Source organism: Drosophila yakuba, chromosome 2L (genome assembly GCF_016746365.2).
Source record: "Drosophila yakuba strain Tai18E2 chromosome 2L, Prin_Dyak_Tai18E2_2.1, whole genome shotgun sequence".
Lineage (NCBI taxonomy): Eukaryota > Metazoa > Arthropoda > Insecta > Diptera > Drosophilidae > Drosophila > Drosophila yakuba.
In genome coordinates, this window is record NC_052527.2 from 19,483,402 (window position 1) to 19,509,050 (window position 25,649).

General features: G+C 39.1%; 1 protein-coding gene and 1 long non-coding RNA gene across 3 annotated transcripts in view; one reads left to right on the forward strand and one right to left on the reverse strand.

Moving 5' to 3' along the window:
- Positions 1–408: 408 nt before the first annotated feature.
- The window catches only part of LOC6528949, a 42,479-nt gene continuing 17,238 nt past the window's right edge, over positions 409–25,649 (reverse strand). For both annotated transcript variants that reach the window (XM_015198722.2, XM_002089945.4), the window contains exons 3-8: positions 9,735–9,946; positions 8,079–8,214; positions 7,691–7,824; positions 4,963–5,085; positions 4,700–4,889; positions 409–3,251 (exon numbers count right to left, since the gene is read on the reverse strand). In XM_015198722.2, the coding sequence (XP_015054208.1) occupies positions 2,569–3,251; positions 4,700–4,889; positions 4,963–5,085; positions 7,691–7,824; positions 8,079–8,214; positions 9,735–9,946 (1,478 nt within the window). In that variant the 3' untranslated portion in view covers positions 409–2,568. The remainder of the gene's footprint in view (positions 3,252–4,699; positions 4,890–4,962; positions 5,086–7,690; positions 7,825–8,078; positions 8,215–9,734; positions 9,947–25,649) is intronic.
- Positions 11,570–12,337, forward strand: LOC120320553. Its single transcript, XR_005560049.2, has 2 exons — positions 11,570–11,938; positions 12,013–12,337. It is a non-coding gene; the product is annotated as an uncharacterized LOC120320553 (long non-coding RNA).

Below are 25,649 nucleotides of genomic sequence, written 5' to 3' on the forward strand. Positions count from 1 at the left end.
CGCTGACTATCAAACTAAGCTCAGCAACTGGGTCCAAGTCCCAACTGACCTTCAGATGCCAAAGCTCTGTGTTGTGTGGGGTGTGGAGTCAGTGCACAAACAACCTTAAAAAGCTACCAGCCAACTGGATAACGGATATTCAGCCACAGCTTTATACCGGGACATAGAGCTTTGCAAGCTTCCGAAACTGAACAACTGGCGCTTGACGAAAATATAAATATACAGTGGGTTCGAAAAGTATGTTCGCCCTTGTGCAACAGGAACACAAGCTTTAACATAATTTGAAAAATAATTTTTCTTGGTCTAAAACTGTCACTACAGCTCATAAAATAATAGTATTCTAATATCATATTTTTAAATCCCATTTTTACAATATATTATGTAATAAGTAGAAAAACACGTCGTCAGTAGTTTTTAAATAGGGGTTACTTTATTTTCTTGCTGCCTTTTTACATCACTATTCTTTTGTCTGCAATCTTAATATTACATTTATTTGGACTTTACACATTTCGGGTTATTTTTCGGGGATATGAATATATTATGTGCTAGTCATTTGCCCGCGTTTTTGATTCTCTTAATAAATCCAAGACTTATCGTTGTCCCTAGCAGCTGGATACATTCACTGTTCTTAATGCTATTTCAAATTTCTTGGTTAATACGTGTAATATTTATTTAGTAACATTTAAATGTTTGTCCCATTTCTCTGTACATAAAACTAGAATATTACATTCTTATACATATGGTTATAGTTTATAATTTTATGGCTATAATTGAAACCATACTAAAATTAAATTAAAAATCCCCTGTCAATGTTTTGATGGAATGGGTATAAATTAGGGAAGACAACTTTCACAACACGATTTGATTACAAAAATCTGGGGGCATGCAGTTTATTTTTATGTGTTTATCTATTTGTATTAAATATTTTTAACATGTACACCAATTATTTTATACTTTATAGATTTTATCATTACATTTTTTTATTTTATTTACATTTTAGATATATATACTGATTTTATAAATTATTCAACATTTATTATACTTATATGCAAACGTTATTTCGATTAGTTTTCATTCCTTGTTGGCTACGATTACCCATTGCATTACATTGAATTGTGTTTAAGGTAAAGGAACTATTTACCGCTGGATTTTTGTTGGCCAAAAATGTTTAAATAATCGTTTGCTTTCTTCGAGATTTAATATTGCCGAAACAAGACATGAAATTAAAGGTTCCTTTTTGTTTTAATTTGCTCTATGTATTCGTTGTTTTCTACAAATGAACGCGTGCTATAATAATTAATTTTGCTTTTCATTTCCACAACCGTAAAAAGTTCCTTTCTGTACAGTGGATGTTACTATATATTATTTTTTGTTTGGTTTTAAGCTTTTATTTACACATTGACAATTTATCGTCTTTATCTTGAAATGAGTATTCAAACAAGAGAGAACGCTATAGTTGATTTCGCCAACTATAAGATACCCGTTACTCAAAGGAATGTTTATAATCTATAGAGTCGGGAATACGCTTTCTTCTGCATGTTACATACTTTTCAACGAATCTAGTATACTCTTTTCGCCACGAGTAATGGGTATATAAAATTACCTTCGGTTGTTTACAATTCGTAAGCTGTCAAAAACCCACTTTAAAATGCACTACGGTACCCGAAAGCTAAGCTCAAGTGCAGTCTAAAGGTCAGCTTGCTGTACACTGTGCAAATTTCCTACAACTCTTTGTTTTTTGTGAATATATTTATCGCTTGATATATAACTTAAGGGGTTGAAGTATTTGAGAACTATATAAAGTACCTTTTGATTTTCAGTGACTAAGCACACGCATTTTCTCACCCTGTACGTAAGTCCCCAAGTAACTGTGAATTTCTGGTTTTACTATCCGCATTTCTTGATCTTTCCTTCATTGAAGGCTAATCGTCTGCTCGAAAATATTGGGAACATAAAGTAAAAAGCTTGCTGTAGCATTTACATATTTTTATTGAGTAGATATTATTGTCTGTAAAGAGATGTCTAGGTAAAAAGAAAAAGGTGTGATTATTTTTACAAAAAAATTCATATTTCAAATAAAAAGTTATTTTTGAAAGTGAATTGAACTAAACAAACATAACTTAACAAATTGGATTGGTGATCTGTTTTGCAGCACAATGCATATATTTCTATATAACTGCGTAATGAAAATAAATTAAAGTTAGTGCGGCGTACAGGGTATCCTTTATTTAATGGTTTCACCGTATGTTATATTGTACCTAACATTAGTTAATTTCCTGTTATTATTCATCGGTTTCATATCTACTTGCTGACTATGCTCTTCCAATAATTAAATATAATATATACCACCCTTCTGCACTTTCCCTGACCTTATGCGTTCAACACTTAAGAGCTACGACCAGATCGATTTGTGCAGCTGGCTGATGCAATCAGTATGAGTACGAATGTATATCAATTATGCCTTTCAACAATTCGTGTGAAAAAGGAAAAGAGCCATATACTGCTATTTTGCACGGTGGCGAGCACCTTAAGCTACTTTCGAAAATGGATTTCATCATCAATTCGGCATCAGCACGCGCTCCAACGCGACTGCATCATCGCATCCATTGCCAGCGATTTCTTTTGCCGCCTTGCCCGCCGCCGAGTCATCAATAATCGTTGATCCGGCCCACTGGCCACGCCCCTTACAGCATCGCCGCCCCCCACAAGTGTCGCTGACAGCCGCTTAATGCTGCAACTCGCAACTCCTCCTGCAGCAGCAACATCTGCATCTGCATCTGCAGCATCAGCATCGGCAGTTGCTGTTGCATTTGCACTCGTGCTGCCAATATACGCATCACCGCCATCATCATCATCATCATCACGACTCCGAGTTGGCATCGCCATAGCCATTTGACAATTATAAAAGCATTTGTCGCTAGATGCGGATGTTGCCGCCTTTGAAGCTGTCACCCCGATGTTGCTGCTGCTGCTGGCTCCGCTGCTGCGTTGTCGGTATTGCTGTTGGTGTTGCTGCTGCTGCACCTTGCCAGTCGCCGGCTTTGTGTATTGACAGTTGATAATTTGATGGCCCAGCGGCCCTTGCTGCAGCAGGAAAAAAAGCAGAAGAGCTGCCGCTCCACCGCCCCTACAGAGCCAGTGCCACGCCCCCGCCAACTGCCTGTTGATGGGGAGCTTTGTCAGCTGCGATGGCCAGAACTGCCAGAAGATTTCGTGTGCAGCTGTCGAGGCTCCCGATGCCGTGTTATCCGCTGCAATAGAGAGATGTACAGGTGAGCATTGGGTGGATGCAAAAAAAGGGACATTGCCATTACAGGGGCTTCAGGGTTTTCCTCTTTGATGCCTTTGTGAAAACTAAACAACGAAGCGACCTTTCGTCCTTTTCGATTTTTTAAAAGTCAAGGTCTACCTGGCATCATTTATAATTTATAAGCCAATAATCGTGTATCTATTTACATATTGACCCAACGTGTACCTTCTACCTATAATGTTTAATAAGGATGGCAAGAATTTAGCTCAGATTTCATCGTGTGCATTCCTAAATCAGGTTTTGCTTGTATCAAATTATGGCTGGGGAAATGTGAAAGAAATGCAGTTTCCCACAGCAAAAAAAAAACAAGTTATTCAACCAGACAAGTTCTCCTGTGTGAGTGGGTGTGTCAACAGTGCATTTGCATAAAGTTCAGAGCGGAATGCAAGCAAGGAATCGGAACATGCAATCTCCCCATTTCTTCTGCTTAATAACGAGGGTGGTTTGCAAACTTCCGTTTTGAGGGCTTTCCTTGGGCGCTGTGACCGAAATATTGTCGCATACGTTGATATTTCGCTGGAACTCCGTCGTTTCCATTTGATTCTTCCAGCTGCTTTCTTCGGTAAGCCAGTGAACTCAATTTTAAATACAATTTTCAGCTCAATGCGTTTACACACTTGTTATTTGTGGTGTTGTCGTTACTTGGTGTTAAGTAAATGTTGTCGCTAGTAAGTGGCAAAAGAACCGCAAAAGGAACGTGAAGCAAAAGAAAAACGAAAGGATACTGAACGGACCCCCATTTTCGCCGGAGGCCCCAATCACGCTTCCGTCCTACACAGTCTGCCGCAATTCCGCGACAATCTTTCATGTCTAAACTAAGTTTATAGCAATTTGATTCCCCGCCATCTGATTCGATAAGCCTGCTCCTTGCTTCTTGCTCCTCGTTGTTAGCAGTCTGGAGGAATGTTTATGCTGCACAATTTTATTTACATAATTTACATTGTGTGCCCGACATCGACAGGATGCAGTGGGCTGAACTAAGTGGGATTGAGTCCATCTCCTTTGTTTGCCCAAGGCTTTACTGCTTCTGCGATGGGATCACTTAAACGTATCCAATGTGCAGGCCGATATTTTTGATTTGGTAAGTTATTGAACTGCATACCTGTCTAAATATATTGCTGATTAGGAACAACACAAATCTCAATAAACAATTTGACTGGCGCTTAGTAATCGTAATTGTTATTCAATTTATACGAGTGGAATAACTGAAATCTAGCGCTATGCAATTGAAACGAACTTTAAAACAAGTAGTAAAGGGTAAAGTGAAGTAGTAAAGAAAGATATAAGATCAGATATATAAATTGCTGGTTAGGTTGCACTGTGCGGAAAGTACTGTTTAAAATACTGGCACAGAATACTAGTACTAATACTAGTTATGTAATTACTCACCCGAATAGTACGTCAAATAGGACTCGTTGTGATCTTCAAAGCCGCCCCGTTCGCCATTCGTGTGCTCCTCGAGGGGATGATTGTTTATGTCATACGATCTGCCCGAGGCCATTATCCTGGGCCGGTCCTCCTCGATAACACTCTCCATTTCCTCCTTGAAGATGTCAAAGATATTGGCCGTGCACTTGAGCTAACAACGGAAAATGGTAAAGGGATCGGTGCTTTATTATAAGAGTCTCAACTAGTGCGGATTGTTGCCTTACCCTCATCTGGCCCTTGAGGAAATGCTGATTGGTGACCATGAAATGTATGGCACTTGTTACCGATTCCAGGGTGCTGTTCTCCCGCTTCTCCGTCTGGTAGGTCTTTATGTGATGCGGTGGCACCTACAATAAGCGAGAAACAAGAGGAAGGACGAATAGTGTCAAGTGCTATCTCGATTTTGCAGCGAAATCAATTTGTAAATATTCAGCAATACTTTTTCGATGAAGTGGGCTGCGGGCTGCGATATGAAAGCGAAAACTGGTCCCCCAAGCAAAGTGTCAGCTTTTACCCGAAAAATAAAGGCGACCACGAACCAGGAGCGGCCGAGGCAAATTTATAACTTATGAATGATGAATAGATTTACGCTTGAGTGATTAACTAGAGCAGATGATGGTGATGGTGATGCTGATGACTATGATGACGGCAAGGATGGGGGAGGCAGGAACAGGAGCCAAAGGACATGGGTGAGCTGTGTCGAGAAGACGAGGCCACTTTGTTTGCGGTGAGTTTAGTTTGAAGTGCCTGGCAGATACGAAGCCATGGCCCGCACCACCCGAACCACCAGGAAACCACCCCACCACCCACAGATGACAGCACACATGATGGCTGTGGGTGGTGGGCCGTCGTCGGTGGGTGAGTGGTGCTCCTGTTGAAATGCGCTCGTTAGCTAAAAGATCAAGTGGCCGCATGGCCACCCACCGTGCATGGCCACCCACTATAGGCAACACTCAAGTGCAGTTTCTGTTAGTTTTCCCTGCTCTATTTTTGTATATTTATAAATATGTTTTTTGCTGAATTGCTTGTCTCGTCGGCTTGATGCCGACTAAATCAAAACTTTGCATTTTTAAAAACAATTTTATTTATTCGTAGCCCGGATTAAAACCAGGACCGTTCGGTGATACATTGATAGGTGATAGGTTTTTAAAAGCAGAATTCATGTACTTTAATTGCATTGAATAATATTTTTAATTGGAAAGTATACTGCAAACTTTTGAAACGCATAATCTTGTATTATTCGCATGCATGAATAGTGACATATCGATTTTTTTTAAGTCCTATATTTTATGAATTCTATTTTATGAATTCTTAAAGAGAAAATGTGGGTGCATTTGAAATTATCTGAATTTTACGGAATTTTACGGATATTCCTTTATTAGTATCCTTATGGTGCAAACATATTTCCTAACATTCCACTTGAAGGGCTTAACTATTAAAACTTTTTTTGCAAACCACGCCAAGAACCACCTTAACATTTTATTAAGCACTTGAATCTTTAATTACTGGTTAAATGGGGCTCTTTGAGCTCTAATTTCTAGCTCTAGGCTCATAAAACCGACTACATTTACTTTAGAGTTAAGAACTGACTAAGTCCAACAAACTTACAACTTGATTTGACACCCAGAGAAGCACACACAAAGGCGGCAAGTTTGAAATATGACTAGAAGGGGCCTCCGTGACATTGACAACGCATTTACTATACTCCAGCTGCCACCAGGTAACCGGTAACCGTCTGTCTGGATTGGGGAAACAATAACAATAACACCAGCCAAAAGTCTGGGAGAAAGGCCGTAATGTTCCGGGTCGCCATAAAAAAGCCAGAGAAAAACTAGCTGACAACCTAAACGTTTCTTGAAAAACCGAACGCAAAATGCCAGGACATGTCAGGGATCCTTGCTGCTCCGCATCACACCTGCGCAATCATGCGGAGAGTAGGGCCATGACAGCAGCTGGGCGCAAACTGGCAGGAGGCAGTGTGGCAATGTGGCAGGGTGACCTTCTGTTGGAGTCGACAGTCGGCTGCTGTGGTTGCGGCCATAAAACATCCAGACCAGCCCAATCCCGCTCAGAACAGCTCAGCCTGGGGCAAGCGAAATGGCATAAAAACTGACGGCATATCAAAAAATGTATGTATAAAACCATAGAACCAAAAGAAAAAGCGGGAAAAGAGCGTGGTTCTAGGCAAATATAAATGCCAAAAGATGGGCCTGCAAAATGAAAGCGCACACACAGGTGCCAAAAAGTATGCAACAGACGGAGAATGAAAAATTGCACACTAAACTCAAAAAATTGCAAACCCAATGGCCACGGCTCCACAGATTTTTTGTTTTTAAAACCCCGTGTAGGCAATTACAAAGTCTACTTATTAATGTACTTCGATTTGAAACAGTTCATATAAAAGCAAATGTTTTTAAGTTATTAGTTCAATCAGGATGAAAAATGATAATGAAAAATGGATGACGTATACGTAATTAAATGAGTTCATTTTTAAATGAGTCTCCATTAGTAATAGAAAAGTAATTTAGTTATATTATATGGAAATAAGACAAATATCCTCTTTTTGGAAAATAATGCAGCTGGGTGAAAGGGTTACTGCTATTTTTTATAGAATAAATCTTTTAAAACACACTTTTTGGAGTATTTATCTACACCCCTCCACTTGAAATAGTAGTTTAATATAAACAAAAGAAGAGCTATAGGGCAACCTCCTGACATCCAATAAACATGCATTACCCATCCGCAATATCCCACTCAAAGTGCATTCGAACCCAAATCGAAGTTTCACCCCTTTACATGAACTGATGACTAATTGAAAAATGGCCAGTCCATCAATAGAAAGTGATCAAAGACCTCCGATTGACGGCTAATTGAAATGCAGTATGGGCGGAATAGGCGGATAGTGGGCGTGTCCGGATGCGGATAACAGTGGTAAACGAAACCAAAACTTACCACAATACCATTAATAGTCCATGTCAAATTAGCAGCCGGTTTCGAGTATTTAATTGAGCAATTGCCGTCGACCAAATCGCCGATGCGATAACGTGCCTGTATCCCGGTAACCACAGTGTGCTCTTCCGGCAGCTCTGCAAAAAGTTGGTCAAAAGGAGGGGAAACCGTCGTTAGTAGTTCGCCAAGGAATGGAAATGTAAAATTAGCCGAAAAAGGACCTGTCCGCCTGCCACCGGGGCAGGCTCAAATAGATTTGTTCTAATTAATTTGCTTGCCTCGACCGCCGGTTTGCCGGTCTGCCTTTCCATTAGCATTAGCCCATTGCGATTCTTAACGGTACATCTGGATATATATGTATGAATGTAAATTTTTGGATTTTTTTACTTACCAACCACCTCCATTTCGCCGGACACCATGGCCGTTTGAAAAGTGGGCGCCTCCACCGATATTTCGCATGTAAATTTCCCCGAAATATTCAGCGGCACCGACTGCAGGACGACGTGGCTCTGATTCGAAAGGTTGCGCTGGAGAAAGGATAAAGCGAATGGAGAAAATCAGAATATCAGCGGCGTGGAAATGAAGAACGTAATAAAAATTAGTTGGTCCGAAATTGGCTGGACGCGGTGCATAGAAATTGAATATAACCCGCGACAGAGCGAACAGAAACTGAAAAATGCTATGGGAAAAATATGAAAATTTTGTCTTGGTCCTGAATGATGAAAAGCGCAGCAGCTTGCTGGAAAGTGACTGCAAATTGAGGGCATGAAGGTAAAAGGTGAATGGTGAAGGGTTGATTTTAAAGCTGAAGGGGTCATCTCGATTTGATTAAGTTCTTCTTTGAGTCAAAGCAACTTGCCGTGGGGCTACGAGTGGCAGATTTCTTTTGATTCATAAGTGTAATCCCTTTCCCCATACTTTTCTTTGTCTCTCATGCATTTTATAGGACGAAAATAAGGGAAAACTTCAGGAAACTTAAAGCACTTGTTGTCCACTTTATATCCATAATAAGACAAATATATTTAGTTCTTTAAAGTTTTGTTATCAATAACCCAAACAAAAAGTTACAGAAAATATATTTTTAATCATTAATCGCCTTTAAAAGTAAGCTGTAATCATACATTTTCAGTATTTGCTTAACCCAACATTTGACCATTTGCGATTTCAATCCTCCAATCATAAATGAGAATACATTTTTGTAATGCTGACGAAATTTAATCTCCTGAAGTGAAAACGAGAAAACCTCGCATAACACAATTCACTTAATAAAAATCAAATTTAATAAATTGCATTTAATACTGTGCGTAATTTTCAGAATAAATGTCACATAAATGCAATGGAGAAGGCCAAATTAAGTGCGGCCAGTGGGGGCAAAGGTCGTTGCTACTTCCAGAGGATCAATGGCTGAGGCTCGTGCGAGTGTTTAACCCAATTTGTTGCTGCTGATACCTAATTGGCTCTTGTGTATTTCGCCGTAATAATTAAGGGTTCTTATTATACCCTGCCAACGGGTCTGTTGGGATAACTTGTTACAATGCCAAGAATGAAAGGGAGTTTGTTAAGTTAAATTTCAAGTATGTAAAAGCTAAACTGTGATAAGACACCATTTTGAATAGATACAAATATTTGAAATATTTACTGATTATATTTTCGTGCTCGCTATCTATATTTTTTAACGGGCTATGCAATCTCTATAGGTATAGGTATAGGTATGTACATACATATGTATGTGTATATATTGTTTTTTAATGAGCCGCAAGTCAATCGCAAGCGCGACTAATTGGCCACGCCCAACAACTCTTAACGGATCCGTCTCCGGATGGACTGGCATAATTACAACGGGCAGTGGCAAATATAAGCCGGCAAATGTCGTTATGAGAACGAATCCAGCAGGGATCCTGGCAATCAGCCATTATGGATATAATTTACACGCAACTGCAGTAACATGTGCGCGTTATGGGGACACGGAGTTGAGGGAAATTATCCATATCCACAGCCTCATCTACATTATCAACGAGAGGCAGTGTAAGGGCACTGCTGTACTTACCTCGACATTGAGACCACTTGTCATGGCAAAGACCTTCATCGCCGGATTCTCCTTGGGCGTATAGCGATAAAACTCACGCTTGCCCTTATACCACTTAACCGAATATAGAGTATCGTTTTCCATATCGTAATTACAAGTGAATAGCGCATTGCTGCCACGTTTCACTGCCTGTGGTATCATTACCGACACATCCTTGAGTGCTTCAATAAAATCTGCAAATAAAATGAGTTTCGTAAGTGAAGTATGCATGAATCTGTGGCTTCGCAAATATAAAGTGTTTTAAAAATATACGATTAAAGGTTTAATTCGCTTGCCTAAAATTCCTCATGGTGCTCGTAGTAATAGGCACTCTATTTTAATTTGTTTATAGATTGTTAAGATCTAATTGATGGTCGCCAAACCAAAAAGCAGAGTGCAAAACAGAACACCCAGGCTCGTCTTGGGGTTCCAATTCGATGCTAGCTACTAACTAACTACGATTAGAACCCCTTCTTTGAAAAGCGAGTGACCAGCTGATACGACCGCTGCCTTCCGTTCGATGTTTCAAATGTCAACACAAAATGTAGAAAACAAAGTAGAGTCTCATCCGTCCACCGGGTTCTCGATTTTCTTTCTTTTCTCGTTTTATAGTCCCTATCATTTGGCTACACTGGCTAAGGGGTGTGGTAGGAACGAATACAGAAAGGATTTTTTTTTATACTTAAAAGAACAACTTGATATTTTTCTCGCTGTAATCAAAGTGTGCATGGCCTACAATGCTTTTCATTTAATGGCTTAAAATAATTGAAATGAATAAAACTGTAAATTTTATTTAGGCTTTTTTATATTGCAAAAGTCTGTTTTTCCTTTGGACACTTCCAAACTTTAACTACGCATGTTTCTTAAAATATTCTTTAATTAAAAACTTTTTCGCAGTGCATGGTGTTTTTTGTTCCGTTGCCTCCATTTTGTTTTTCTGTTTCCACCGGTCAACAACGCTTTTGTTTCCCATATTGACCCATACAACGAGCGAGCATTTTGTTGTGCTCTCCGACCTCCGACCCCTGACCTCGGTACTGAGACCCGCACTTGATGTACCTGCATTTATCGCAGGGCGCTCAAATTTGTCCTTTAGCTGCACATTGTTGTGTGGCAGTGACCACCAGATACCCAATCCTCGAGGACCGCCCCTAAAACCACACAAGAACAACAACTGTTTCAGCCATTTTATATTGTTATAAAAACTTTCACAATCTACGTTTTTTAAGTATTCTAACTGCCTTTCCTGGTCAGATGTGTGTGTGATTCGAGTTCGTACCCCTTCCCTTGATAAATGTGTGTGGCTGTGCAATATAAACCAATGAAAATTGCATGGGCAACTCTTCGTATCATTCACTTTCCTTCCATTCACCCTTTGGCCGAGGAAAGTTTTGTGTCTGCTCTCAGTGTTTATCTGTCAGTTTATGTTTAGAAATGTGCACTTTTAATGGTTCACCATTTAACTGGAGGGACGACAACCTGCTCAGAACTCCACAAAAGTTGGATATCCTGCGATAGAAAGGGAGGGGAGCTGCTCCTTGACAAGCTTTATTATACATATTGTAATGTTCTATTGTTTGGTATTTTTAACTCCGACGCCAGCATCGACTTATGTTGTATTCTTTTATGTGGCTGCTTTGTTGTTATGACTTTTATAAACCATCTGTAATGACCACTTTCGAGCAAGATGTTGTTCAACCATCTTTGATTGCATTTTTCCTGATAAAATAGGTATTTACAAATTTATTATTGTAATCCGTATAGTTCATTTCTCTTGTTTTAAGCAGTTTGTTTTGAAATTGTTGTTTCCTATTAATGTTTACATGCTACATCCACCTAGTGGGATCAGAACTTAACAAACATTGCATTAATTTGCCAAAATATTAATAAGCCCGGAGGATCTCTAAATAAGTTGTTTTGGTTTTGTGGCTTAAAGCAGCTTATAGCAAACATGGTTATAAATTTATGTCCTGGTTTACCCGTCGTTTTTATTGATTTTGCAATCGGGTGTGGCGTTGACCGTAACTTCAATGTATAATTTGCAATAAAACTTTACAGACGGAAAACATTTCATTTGGCCACATTAAGTAATATTAAAAGCTGATCAAAAGTTAAGCAGCAAAACAAAGTGCCAGACAACACAGACAAAACAAAAAGCCGGGAAAGGGTCTCCTCTAAGTTGCCTTGTAAGAGTTTCTCACTCTTAAATGAAGCCCCGAAAATGTATTATTCTACATATATACATATCTATGGTATATAGTCGACTCAAAGCAGACTCCAGACCGAAGCGCGACCACAAAACTCGACCAGGAAAAAAGAGAAGCTCCACGGGAAAACGGCAACCGATGACGGCGATGGGTATGGTAGCTGACATGGCTGTCAACACTGTAGCCACTGCCAGGACCTCGACCATCACCCGGTACTCGTCCTGCCCTATCCGTCCGCCCACTTTGCAGTCATTTCAACTTTGGAATTTCAATAAGAGGCTCGGTAAGTGAAAATGCCGCAGGTGGCTGGCACAGAAGGTCCCAAGTTGCCGGCTGGCATAAAGAAAGGCAAATAAACCAAGAAAGTAAATACATAAATTAAAAGTGTAAAGGCGAATAATGTTTAATTCGCGAATGGATGCGTTGGGACGTACTCAAATGGAATGGATTGACTAAGGGACAGACTAAGGCGACAGAATTTTCACCTTAATAGAATGCCAATGCGAATTAAATATATAGGAATTGGTCTAAAGAAAAAATGGTCTGAAATAAAAAAATGTTTGCATTATTCGGAGGGATTTTTTTCAAAGCCGTGAAGGTATTCGCAAACTGGCCTTTAGGAACTTACTAATTTCTATTTATATTATGTTATGCAAATTGAAGAACAATATGTTTATAGAGTACCAACAAAGCTGCAATTTGTTGAAGACAAATGTTCAAAGTAAATTGGAAAACTGGGTACCAACCACTTGACCAAGTCAAGTCGCAAAAGCAATGCGTTTCAGTTTTTCTTTTAAGCCATATCTAACTGGCCTTTTTCACCCAGTTCGAAATCCATTTCCAGTACCTATTCATCCCCACCCTTTCGCCCACTCTATGTTTTTCCAGGCTCTTGGTTTATTTTTCAAACAATTTTTTATCATCAGCTGTCAATAGTTCAGGCAGCTGCCCACAGAAAGAAGCAGCCAAAACGGAAAATAAGCCAGAAGAAGCTCTGCTGGGACGGGGTGGAAAATAATAAAAACCATTACATAAAAAATGTTTTATGTTTTGCTGTTGCAACTTTGACCAGGGGGGTGCATGGCGTATGGTGTATGAGCAGGGCAACAAATGCAGCGAAACTAGTGAAATTATTTGTTTTTGTTGCGTTACATAGTCGCTGGCTTTGGAAGTAGTCCAAACTTGAACGAATAAATACATTTTTGATGGCTCTGCCTGCTTGCAACTTCATCGCTGGCTATAAAAACTAAAAAATCGCCAAATAGAAATAAATGCATTATATATGTATGTATCTGTATTTATGAACCCCATAAATATGTCAAATAAATTACAAAATAGTCAAAATATATGAATGTGAATGTGTTTATGTGTGAGATCCACTTTTTTTTAAGGTACACATCTGACTCTGCTTAAACCTATATTTTCTGCTTTAACTTTGAGGGGCTATCATTAAGTTTAATTACAAGTTAAAACACATATAAATTCAACCAATGTTATCTTACTGTTTATCACGGAACAGCAGAAATAATAATTTTATATTTTATGTTACGATTTCACTTAATTTCCGTTCGTTTGCAACTTCGCGATCCTGATTCACAATTCGTTTCAAAACATCCCAAACAAAAACCTCTATCTCTAAAATTGCCCGCTAATTTGGGTTTCTCTTTTGTTGGTTTTCTGTTTTGGTTGGTGTTTTGTTTTGATTTTGGTGTCATAAAATTTTGTGGCCAACGTTTTTGCCCCAAATGACAAAAACAAACTTAAAAGAGTGCGAACAAAGCTCAGCCCGCAGACAATTTCATTAGCGTGGAAGCTAAAAAAAAATTACTCACATTATGAGATACTCAATGGCAGCAAAAAGGGGGTAAAAGCCTAGAAATGAGGGTGACCGAAGGCATTAAAAAGAAAGAAGCACATGCAGAGTTTCACAGTTTGTGGCATTTGCCGAAATGTTTGTCCCTGCAATGCCTGCCACTCACATATGTATGTACTATATGTATGTGTATGTGTATAAGTAAAGGACACTTTGTCCTGCATTTTTCCCGTATTTTCATAGGGGAAAATCGGCGGGCGGTAGGTCATTTGGGCGCTCTATGCGCCCGGCTATTAAATAAACATGCAAATTATTGCGCAATTTTTGATTACGATTTTTCAACACGAGCCAACTACATCGCCGCTCTCCTGCATATTTGTATATGTAAATCGAGCCATTGCGCGATACTCCACCCTGCACCAACCAGCACCACCCAGCAGCACCCTGCACCACAATACGCCCAGTGGTTTCGTCCTGCAATCTTTTTGCATGCATTCAACACTCAACGCCTATTTTGCATACAAATTTTATTATTATTGTATTGAATTGGAGCCGCGACAATGGCGACAGACTCCCACTTTTGTGTGTGTTTTGTTTGGTTTTTCGCCACTCTGGTTTGGCGAACTTTTTTTTTTGTGTTTCGGGAATTATGTTAAATGAAAATCTGTGCAATTTTAGCATGACACTTGTTCTTTGTCATGTTTTTTCGGCATGCATTGTGCAGAACTTCAAATTTAATATATCGAACACGGGATTCAGTATTTAAGCCAAGATTTTGTTATAAGATACAAAAAACAAATTTTAAAAAGAGGATAAGCTGGCTGAAAACTTTTTTAAAATATATTAATATATATTTCTTGCATTTTTCCCATGCTAAGTTTTTAATTCGCCTTTATTATATATTTATTAAAATAAACACAGTAAAAACATGCTAGCTGAGCACATAAAATCATTATAATTTTTAAAATATACGATAAACAAAGGGTGATGTAATAAATTTGGATAAAACTATTAAGGCTTTATGATTTATTATTCCATTTATTCAAAACCCATATGCATTAAAAATACATTTGTTTTAAATAATTATTCAGACAATAGAAATCAGGGACTTTTCGGACGTGAGATCCTAAGGGTGTGTCCTTCACAAAGGCTGATCCAGACTCAAAAGACACGGAGGATTTGGCATTCATGCGAGTTTTCCCTGAGTGTCGACTGTGTGTTTGTGTATTTGCAGGCACCCGCCAAAGCGTCGCCAAAAAGCTTAATCGCACTTGGAAACAAACAAAGCCCTGAACTCTGACCCGTCCCATGCCCATCAAGCGACGCTTTCTCGATGAACTTAAGACCAGAGAGAATGCTGTAGTCGAGTCAAGTGGAAAGCAGGTTGAGATATGCTAGAAGCAAGGCGACTGCTTCAGATATTGCTTATCAGCTCCACCTGGCGGAGGCACTATTATTAGATCACAAGGTTTCAATGACTGATCCGAGTCTAAAAATGTCATATAGATGGGTATTGATTGGTGGAACAAAAAAGTGAACAGAGGAATTGGCTAAATGGACTTGGCTATTGATTCTCATAGCGTCATAGGGTCAGGCTCACCTCAGGTAGAATCTGTTACATTTTTTTTTTTACGATATATGTTTGTTATGTGTTAAAAACGAATTCAGGACCTCTATTGTCACCAAACTCATAAATTTGTAAAATGGATTTTGTTATTACATTTTAATTTCAGATGGAGAAGTTAGCCAGTTGGGAGTACTGATTTAAAGTTATAAAATAATTTATCATGCCACACGTTGTCAAAAGCTTCTTTAACATCATGAAAATAGCAGAACAGTAGACAACTTCTTAATCAAAGCTATATGGGCGCGGTAAGGGAAGTGTCCTGGGTCCCGTGTTATGTGCCCTGTTTACTGCAGATGTGCTGGTCTTAGGCTTTTGGCAACCTACGCTGACGACACTGCGTTCATTGCGAACACTTCCTTACTCACTCAGGAATTTCTGGACTCGTACGGTAAGTGGTCCAACAGATGGAACATTTCTATAAATGGAAGCAAGTCGGAACACTGTTGTTTCTCATTAAAAGGACAAATCCTTTCTAAGGTTAAGCTTCATGACGTAACCATTCCGCAATCTTTCCAGGTATAGTACCTTGATTTGATCCTGGACAAGCGGCTCACCTGGGAACAGCACACAACAAAATAGCAACTGAGGAAGATCAACTGGCTGCTCAAGCCAAGGAGCAAGCTGAGCCGTGACAACAGAGTGTTGCTATTCAAATCGAATGTCATGAAAGTGCAAAGAGTTCAAAACCGACCGCTGTGCACGATTGCAATTGCGATTGCAATTGCATGAAAAACGACGCTCTAGCAAATGACCTCTGTTTTCCCACTGTCAAAGAACAGATCAACCGTCACTTGATACAACCGATACAACAAACAGCTCACAGCTCACAACAACCACCTGGCAGCCTCCTTGGCTTACGCGATGAGCTAAAGAAGGCTTAAACGAAGACACTCTGTCAAGCTCTGGACAAGAACACAAAGTGTCTACCGATTCCTAAAGCACTCATTGATTTTTCTGTTACAAAAATGTTTTTTCTCTGTTCTGTTATGTTTTCACGTTATCCTTTCCCATTTTCTTTTACTCATCGATTTTTAAATGTACATGTTACATTAGAAATAAAAAAAATGTTTTTATATTTGTCATCATTTTTTTTCAATAAGTGGATAATTTTTATTGTTGCCCAATTATAGTTTTTTTTTAATAACTAATTTAAATATATTTAAGAATTTGTCACATAAAGAACTGTACAATCTAAATGACTAAAAGCGAATATGAAGGATTTTTAGTTTGAACCATAAACCAAATAAAATTGGTGTCATCTGAAAATGGGCGTGTTGATTTTTACTTTTCTATTTGCCTGCGTAAGGGAATTTCGAAACAGCGGATGACAAGTGTGCAATGTGCCACATATAAACATAAATGGTTTGCTGGGCTCTCGAGAATATACGGGACAACTGGCGGGGTTGAGTGGAGTGCGTCAACTACCTGGTGGACAACAGTTGCTGAAAGCCCGCATACAAAATGCATAGATACAAATATACCTTTTATTTTCCGTCAGCTATCTTGCATGACCAACTGCAACTGCAGTTGATGGATCGATTTGTTTGGCCCCCTTAACCCCCGACGAACTCCATTTAGACGATTCGTCTCGTCGATTGTTGCATAAATTAAAATTCGTATTTCTTGTAAATATTTGCTGCGAAAAACGATTTCCTTCATATGTGCAGAGGGAGTTTGCATTTCGAGTGGTTTCCCATGAATGCTTCAGCTATTCATAATGTTTGCAAATTTTGTAAATGAGCATTTTTTTTATGGAGATTAGGCGACGTAGGAAGTGAGAAAGTAAGTACATTTTTACCTTAAGTTATTATACTTTAAGCCTATCAATGTATCATTTGAGAATAAATAACTAAAATCGGTTCAGTAAATCGGTCCTACTAAAAACTATTTCGCAAAAAGGAAAACATTTTTTTTTCATAAACCTTAAACGGATAACATGCTGTATCTTTCCTTGTTAATATATTCGTTGTGTATTCATTAAAAATATGTCATATTTTTTGTTAATACTTTTAGTGACATCAACATGATTGGGATCCCTAGCACAGATATGCTACAGTTATGAAGAGTCACAAAAAATGCAACTCGATGTAAGGGTCCTGGTCCTGACTGACTGTCTATCGGTGGCTGGGCTCTCATTATTTTGTTTTTACTTTTTCCTGATCGTAAAGGTAATCCCCTATCGATGTAATTTCTTCTGCTATCCGAGAGTTTTCGACAATGACGGTAACTAAATGCGATATAAAATATACGTTTCGCTGTGTGTGTGTGTATGTGCGTGTGGGTATATGTGCATATGTATGTGCGGGGCTATGGTTTTCCGCCAGACATCGGCCCGTCAAACAAACCAATTTTCACTGCTTTTCCAATAACGTGTCCCATCCCCATCCCCATACCAACCCCGATCTGCTGTTAAATGTAAACTGCAAATTGTTGGTTTCCATTTTTTCCCTGACAGGACAGGACGAAGTGGGCTTGGTTGGCAAGTTGGTTGGGTTGAGTTGAGTTTTTCAGGCGAATGGAATCGTTGGGTTTTTGGTAACAGCTGCGCTGTTAAAAATCGAAATGAAGTCTGACTCTTTGGCCAGACTCCGAGCGTTCTTAATTAAGGCATTCTGATAGAGAACTCCATGGTCGACAATGGACAATAAAGGATTTCGACTTTTTTCTGCATCCCGTCTACCTTATTGTTTCCCTGTTGTTCTTGTTGTTCTTGATATTCTTGTTTTACTTTTATTTCTTTTTGTGTTAATGGACAGTTTTACCATTTGGTTATTGCCTAACAAAAAAAGAGCAAAAATAAGGCACCTAGGAAAATGTCGGGGCACCAGAACCAGAGTGAGACCCAAAATATCAATTTATCTTTAGTCCAGAGCTCTGGAGAATTGTGCATGCTTTGCATGAGAAGTGGACGTGGCTCCTGGGGCACGTAATGTTGCAATTTCTCAGTGAGTGGGGAAATTCTCAGGGAAAACCAGACCGGTAAACCTGCTGCCGTCGAGTGCCTTGTTTATGCAATGACGACGCATAAGTAGCAAGTTGATTTCGGTCCGGGGCGCCCTGCATATCGTCATGGAAAAACTGTCTGAAACAAAATAAATTACAAAACAATGTGGCCGGGCTACCACGCCCCTTCAATGCCAAGTTCCAAGTTACCAGTTCCCAGTTACCAGTTCCCAGACCTAGTTCCCAGATCCCAGATCCGTGTGCAGTTTCACTTGCTGTCTGCCATTTTCAAGCACCTAAGCATCATCGTTGCTACTTGACGTGCTGGCTTCTTCGGATCTGTGGGCACTATAATCATAGGAAATTTATGTGAAAGTCAGGCCACTGGAAAGAGAAAGTGAAGAGGAATTAAAAATCCAGAGGTCTTAGGTCCCTTACGTTTTGTTTATGCCACTCAAATGGAGCTTTTGGGATTATTGATTGGTCTGGAGGACGGTCTGATTGTTTGACATCGCAACAGCACTATATTTAATTTATGAATCTAAGCAAAGGTCATTTTAGAAACCTTTAACAATACATGAGAAATAGCGCAAATCCCTTAAGTTTTAAATTATTATTGAACTGTTATGTCCAAAAACAATTGAAAATAATTTGTTTTGCAGCTTATAACAAATGAACTTCCATATTATTTAAAAGCAACAACATTGCGTCCTTTAACGGATGTTTAAGCCCGTAACGACAGCAACCACCCAAACTTGAATGTCCTGTTTTTAGTATTTTAATTGATTGTAGCAATTTGATTTATAACTAGCTTGCTTCATCTGTGATATATGTAAATATTTGTTGATTTATTGAGCAGCCAGGGTTATTTCCTAATTGTGTAAATGTTTTTGGTTCTGTTTGACTTGGTTCATCGATTGGCCATATATCATTTGACACCAATGTTAAGTTGACAATTTTCACATTAATAAAAGGCCTAAGTCCGAAATTTCAAAGAAACAACCAGCAAATGAGCTGTCAAATGCAAAATATTCCTGAATTCCACCTTTCGAAGATGAGGAATTGGCCTGGCCCACAATACGCATTCGTCCCGGTGCACCAAAAAAGCAAATGCTTTTTGAAATTTCCCACAGAACCTTTTGGTGCGGGATTTCACTTTCGTTTGCAAAGGCCCTTTGACACAAGGCTCAGTTATTGTTCCATGTTTGTATCTGGCATTTCGGACTGGTGTCTGCAATTGGCTTGGGTTTGGTTTTCGGTCTGCTGTTGTATTAATTGCTGTGACATATTTAAGTTCAGATTTTATTGTTCTCAGTCCCTAGGCATGAGCTATCCTTCTTTCTTTGTTTGCGTGGCTGGGTGTGTTGGTCTGTGTGGTGGCTCGTCCAAATTGATTGAAATTACTACTTAAGTCAAGCTACAAGTCCCCCCAAAGGAAAGCCAACTGGCAAAGGCAGCTCTTGCCGTGAAGACAGTGCAAAGATGGCACAGTGGGTTAAGAGGGCAATTAGCTTTCTTACTAGATGGCGGTATGAATCAACTGTTTTGTATGTACAATCCAAAAATAATTTGACTATAGCAAAGCGCAAAGTTGCAAAGATTCTGAGGAACTCTCGACCATTCTTACATTAAAGTAGTCTATGCATTATACATACATCTATTATTCCAACGATGGCTGGTGATTAACCTGCTCCTGACCCACTGTGCGATTTTATATGGGGCTTTGGCTCATAGCTTTAGAGGACAGGCAGAACATTTCATTTGAAATCCACAAGGCGAAACCCAGCTAGGATTTGTAATGAAGATATACAGACACGTTCTTAGATACAAACACGCACGGGGGCAGGGATACAATCGCACACATGTCCGGCTCAAATCACTTAGTTTCACATTACAAAGCCATCCTGACGAAGGAGGCGAACTCCTTTCTGCTTGTGCGATTCCTCGCTTGATACTCATCGAACATATAAATTAATGAATTCGATGCTTATCAATAGTAGAGCAACAACAGCGCTAAGTCGGTCCCTTCTCCGATTAGTTGGTTAGCCGGTTTGTTTTATTTGCTGGCCCCCGATTACTTTCGAGTGACTGAGATTTCCAGTGTCTTGTGTAACTTAAAGTCAACGCAAGGAACAAGAAGAGACCACGTCATTTTGGTTTCCCCACATTTGTCTTCTTCGCATTTATTATGGCACATTCAGTTGATAAAAGACTTTGGCCCTTTCACTCATTCTATTGTTGTTTGAGATTATCCTTTGCGTTTTTGCTCCCCGCCTCCTAGTCGGAGATTCGCAATTTGATTTTGATAAGGGGCACAATCCTGGGGTTTAACTGATTCGCCTGGCAGTTATCTGCTATCTAAAAGTGGCGGGGCTATTGATTCTCTCGAGTCTTTATTTTCGCTTTACGAACCTAGTTGGATACATCTCATATCGGTTGATTAATAACAGGGTCGTCACAGTGAAAAAATTACATTTCGATACGTGCGATTGTCAAGCTCATTAGGTTTCAACTTCACTACAAAGAGCTTGACTAAAAGCATATAAATAATAATGTGCGTATTAATTAATAGCTTTCAGAGAAATTCAATATTTTGTGGCCGTAAATATTTAAGTTATTTGACATTGCAATTTAGCTTCTCTTACGGAGTATTTGAAAACTCAAGTTAAAAGCAGTTACAAACTAGCCTAATTAGAAATAAATGCCACTGGCAAATGTATCTATACCTGCATCTGAGAACCAGAAAACGGAAATTTCGATGGCTGAGCTAACTCTACCAAACCCAAGGGTCCATTCATATTCATTTCAAATGCCTTTATGCAAGGCTCTGGTGCAGTCGCATGCCCAATCGAAACAGTGTCGACAGGCAACAGTTTGTGGAATGGGAAGTGAAACTGGTCAAGGCATATCCTGAGTCTTGGCAGCTGAATAGGAGCAATAAAGACGTTCGCCTTTGAGCTGGGTGGAAATCCAAATCGGATTCCGATCAAAATGCAATAAGTGGCCTATGGATTGGCCATATTCCGTCCCTAATGGCCGTCACAAAAAAAATTCAAGCAGATGGCAGATATCGTTGTAGAAACGTGGGCTATGAAAGCTTGAAAAAAAGATATTTAACATAAATACAGTAAAGTACATCTTAACATTCATACCTCTTTCATGCCTAGCAAAAATGTAGGTTTACTATAAATAATTAAGATTAAGCTATAATGTATGCTATGTTAATTTTAAAGTCAAATTGATTGAAAAAAATTGTATTATTGATTATCTTTTAGAACATTCACTTAAAAAAGTATTGGAGAAAGTAACTATAGCAAATACTACTTATCACAATTTTTTTCAGTGCATTCACATTATTAGTTCCTCGCTCCCAGAACATTGCTGCTGATTGATTTTCCACCCAGCCCAACACACAAACCCAAACATTGCCAGGCAAACTTTCTTCGAACTGCCATAATTTCTTAATCTACATCAACTGTTGACAGTTATATTAAAAAAATTTCCGCATCTGACATGCCAAATGTGAACAAATGAACAGGAAACGGAAGCAATACGACAAAAGCAACTTAAAGTTTCAGAGAGGCAGCCGCGGAACACAAAAAAAAACCCAAAGAAACCCGAAAACAACTCAAAAGATGTGTAAATTTGTTCGCCAGAGACAGGACGAAGGGCAAGTGCCAAATGTCACATGGATTTGTGGTGGCTAGCAGTGAAAAGTATCGAAAAGTATCCACAAGCCCCGAGGAAAAAACGGCTCAAACAGAATCCAAGAGCCGCGGCTGCTGTATCGAAAGTAGAAATGAGAAAAGTTTTCGGCTCCACAGACCGATGGCATTTATTTTATATTTGTAGCAACTTTTCCAGGGGGTGAAATTTAGTTTAGTAATCAAAGCAAGAATTTGTCGATGGGGTGGCCTTTGAAATCGCCCCAAATTTTGTTTGTTTTCGTGCAAAGGCATAAAGAACATCATGAGGGAAGGACGCCGGGAAAAAACAACAACCGAAACTAATGTAATGGAAATTTCGAAATTATTGAAAATAAATGAAAGCAAATAAATATTCCGTGGGCATTTTATGGCTCACAGGGCACCGGCATCTCAGCAAGGCGATGGAGCAAGGCGTTGCTGTTTGTATGATATTTGTTATCTCGAGAATATAAAGCTTTTACCGGCCTAAGGTTACTCAGCCGGATTAAAACTTTGTTTGTTTTGTATTCAGGAAAAATATAATATCTTAAAAAATGTGAGGCATTATTTGCCTTGTGCTGTGCAATACCGTGCGACAGGTTTTTAAAATAATAATTTATTATTTTTTTTATAACACCTTTTACATCAAAAAAAGAAATTCCCAAGCCACTCTGGAAAGTGTATTTTAATTATCGCCTTGGTTGCTGATCTCGACTAATTTCCCGTTTCATGTACTGTTTAATGGCGTGTAGGAGTACAAATTGCCTAGATTAGTGCCTAAATTAAAAGTGAAATTGAAATAAATTAAAAATTTGCCTACACACACAAATTTCTCAGCCGAGAAGCTCTAGACAAAAGCTTTTTATGCTGTACTTAGACTACATTTTCTCATAGGCGCTAACGATTATTTTGAAGGAATTTATGAGGTTTTCTGAGGACTCCTATTTGGCTTTGTTTGTATTTGGCTCTGGTTAAAATGAAGAGGCACACTTAAGTAGCTGCAGAATGAGAAAAGTGTTTATTATTTTGCTGACGAAATCAATTAGCTCAAAAAGCATTTAGCAACACTCGCATTCTTTGCATTAAGCCAATAATTTTACCGAGTACATATACATTAATCTGTAGAACTGCCGTTGGAAAACATTTACAAAGTCTGAAAAATATCTTCAACTAAATCATAAAACTATTCAATACTCTCACAAATTGTTCGTTGCACTTTCTTTTGCAATAAAATTACTAAAACTTATCAGCAAGTTAGGTTCTAAATTCAACTTCCGGTTCCTGTTTCGATGATAAATGTTTATGTTATGACATGTTTTAAATTTTCAGGTGCATTAGTGTAAAGTGCTTTTTCCTTGCCGAAAAGGATGCTAAAGAATGGTGGTGAGAAAAGTCTGGGAATTGTGTGCCAGGCGAGACGAAGAGCTAAAATGCTCTTAACACTTTCAATCTTTTTTCCCACCTATTCTTTCTTCCTTTTTTCTCTATGCGGTGGCTGAGTCTGTGCGGAGTTAACCACCTGACACCCGATATTAAAATGGAATGCTTATAGCGTTGGCAAGTTATGTTTATAATGAATTTAAGGCAACGAGGCGTGAGACAAGAAATTTAACTCTTCGCTTTAAAATATTTTAATACCAGAAATGTTCGATTTGCACAACTCATAACTCACTAAACTATTTTGAAATAGTACACATCGAAACGAAAGTAACGCAAGTTACTTAACTCTACTAATATTTTTTCAATATACAAGTATTTTCTGGAGTTCCGGGAACTTTTCTGCACAACAATAACTCGGTAAACTCTGATCTAGTTACCGTCCTGAATCCGAAAGCGACACTTTTGTCGCCCATTTCGTGTATCCTGCAGCTGTGCAATTCATTTTCGAGTATGAGTGCGTGTGTTAAAATTTAGCACAACATTCCTCCAGATGCACCTGCTTTAGTTTCAGCCCATCCACCCAGTCCATCCACTCAACTCCTGCCGCCATTTACGCATTAAGGCTCTTTTGCGATGGCGCAAAATGCAATTTATACATTTCCGTTAAGCAAGCGAAATTCCGACCATATTTTTTCGACTCCTCTCCGTCGAGTGCCGACACGTTTTTGCTTTTAGCGGAATGCCATACGGAAGCGACAACAATGCGGTAAACTAGCTAGCATACATCCATCCCCCCTAGCATACAACAGACCCCGTCTATGCGCCGAAAACGGCGATCTTTTGTAGTTTTTGCCGGGGAATTTAAACTAATTAAAATGTTTTCTAAGGGCAGCCGGAAATTTCATAAAATAAGCATAGGAGCAACATTAGCATCAGCAGCGGCAAATCGGATTGCGTTATTTATGGCGAAATATGTGGGAGGGCCGCGACTTTTCGACTTCTGCATTCGCATTCTGTGCCGTAGTGGGAAATCAAGGAAAAATATTTAATTTTCCAAATCAATAAACACGCTGATTGCATTGCCTGACAATTGGCATCAGAGTGAGTGGGTGGGAGGCAATAAATCTGGGCATGTGTAAACGATGCTTCGGTATTTATTTGCCGGGTATTTCGATTGCCATTGCGATTCCGCCCAACTCCCCAGTTATTGGTGGTCAAAAAGAAGGAGCCAAACAAGAAGACAAACTGTCAACTTGCATGTTACCCAATGGGTGCCCCTGCCCTTGAGCACCGAAAAATAATTGAATTCCCCAAATGCCAAAGTGGAATTTTAATTTGCGTTCGGCCCTTCCTAGATGGCCTCAGGCCCTCTAGAAAGTTGGAAGAATTGCTGCCACTGATTGCTGATCAGTATGCAAAATGTGTGCGTGCCAAAATCAGCGCAAAAAACGCTGCGTGGCTGGGTGACAAGGAAAAAGGGGGTCAAACATTGTCACACGTACTTTCAACGCTCCCCTCGAATTGATGTCTTAGAAAATTAGCAAACGCCTTTCAGCCAAGTGTCACATCTCGTGACTTGGCGTTCTCAACACCTTTTTTTAGCTTTTTCGTTTCCCATTTTCATTTCATTCCGCCTTTTCCAATCACTCTTTTTGGCAAAGCCTTTATTTCCAAGGCCTTCTTGTATGGAATGCATTTTTATTACCAAATCGGCTGAGCGGGTTGGTATTTGTTAAACTTCTTAGGTGAAGCGATTTTGGCAATCTAGCTGATATAACACCCCAAATTCCAGTTAACCCACGCGCAGTTTAATGTTATTTTAAAATAAAAAAGAATATGTAATTGACAAAATTTCAATCAAATGACAATTATTATTAGTGGGTTTAGGGCTCGATTTTGGTATGCAAAAATATTTATTTTAATATAAATAACTTTATCAATTATATACTATTTTTTGGCAGTGTCTGTGTTCCAAAGTGACCACCATTTTGGATAAAAAACAGTGCTATCCCGTTGCACATACAGCTATCTCTTTCGGCGACAGCATCGTGGCATTTATAAACGCATACATATGCATGAGATCATAAAGATTGCGACAGTGCCCGTGTGTGTGTGTCTGTGAGCTTTGTGAGTGCAATGCATTTGTCATAAATGCACACAAAAAACCCAAAAGAAACTCTATAATAGCATACATGGAATACACATACACACTCGCTCTACACCCGTCCCACTCCCGCACTC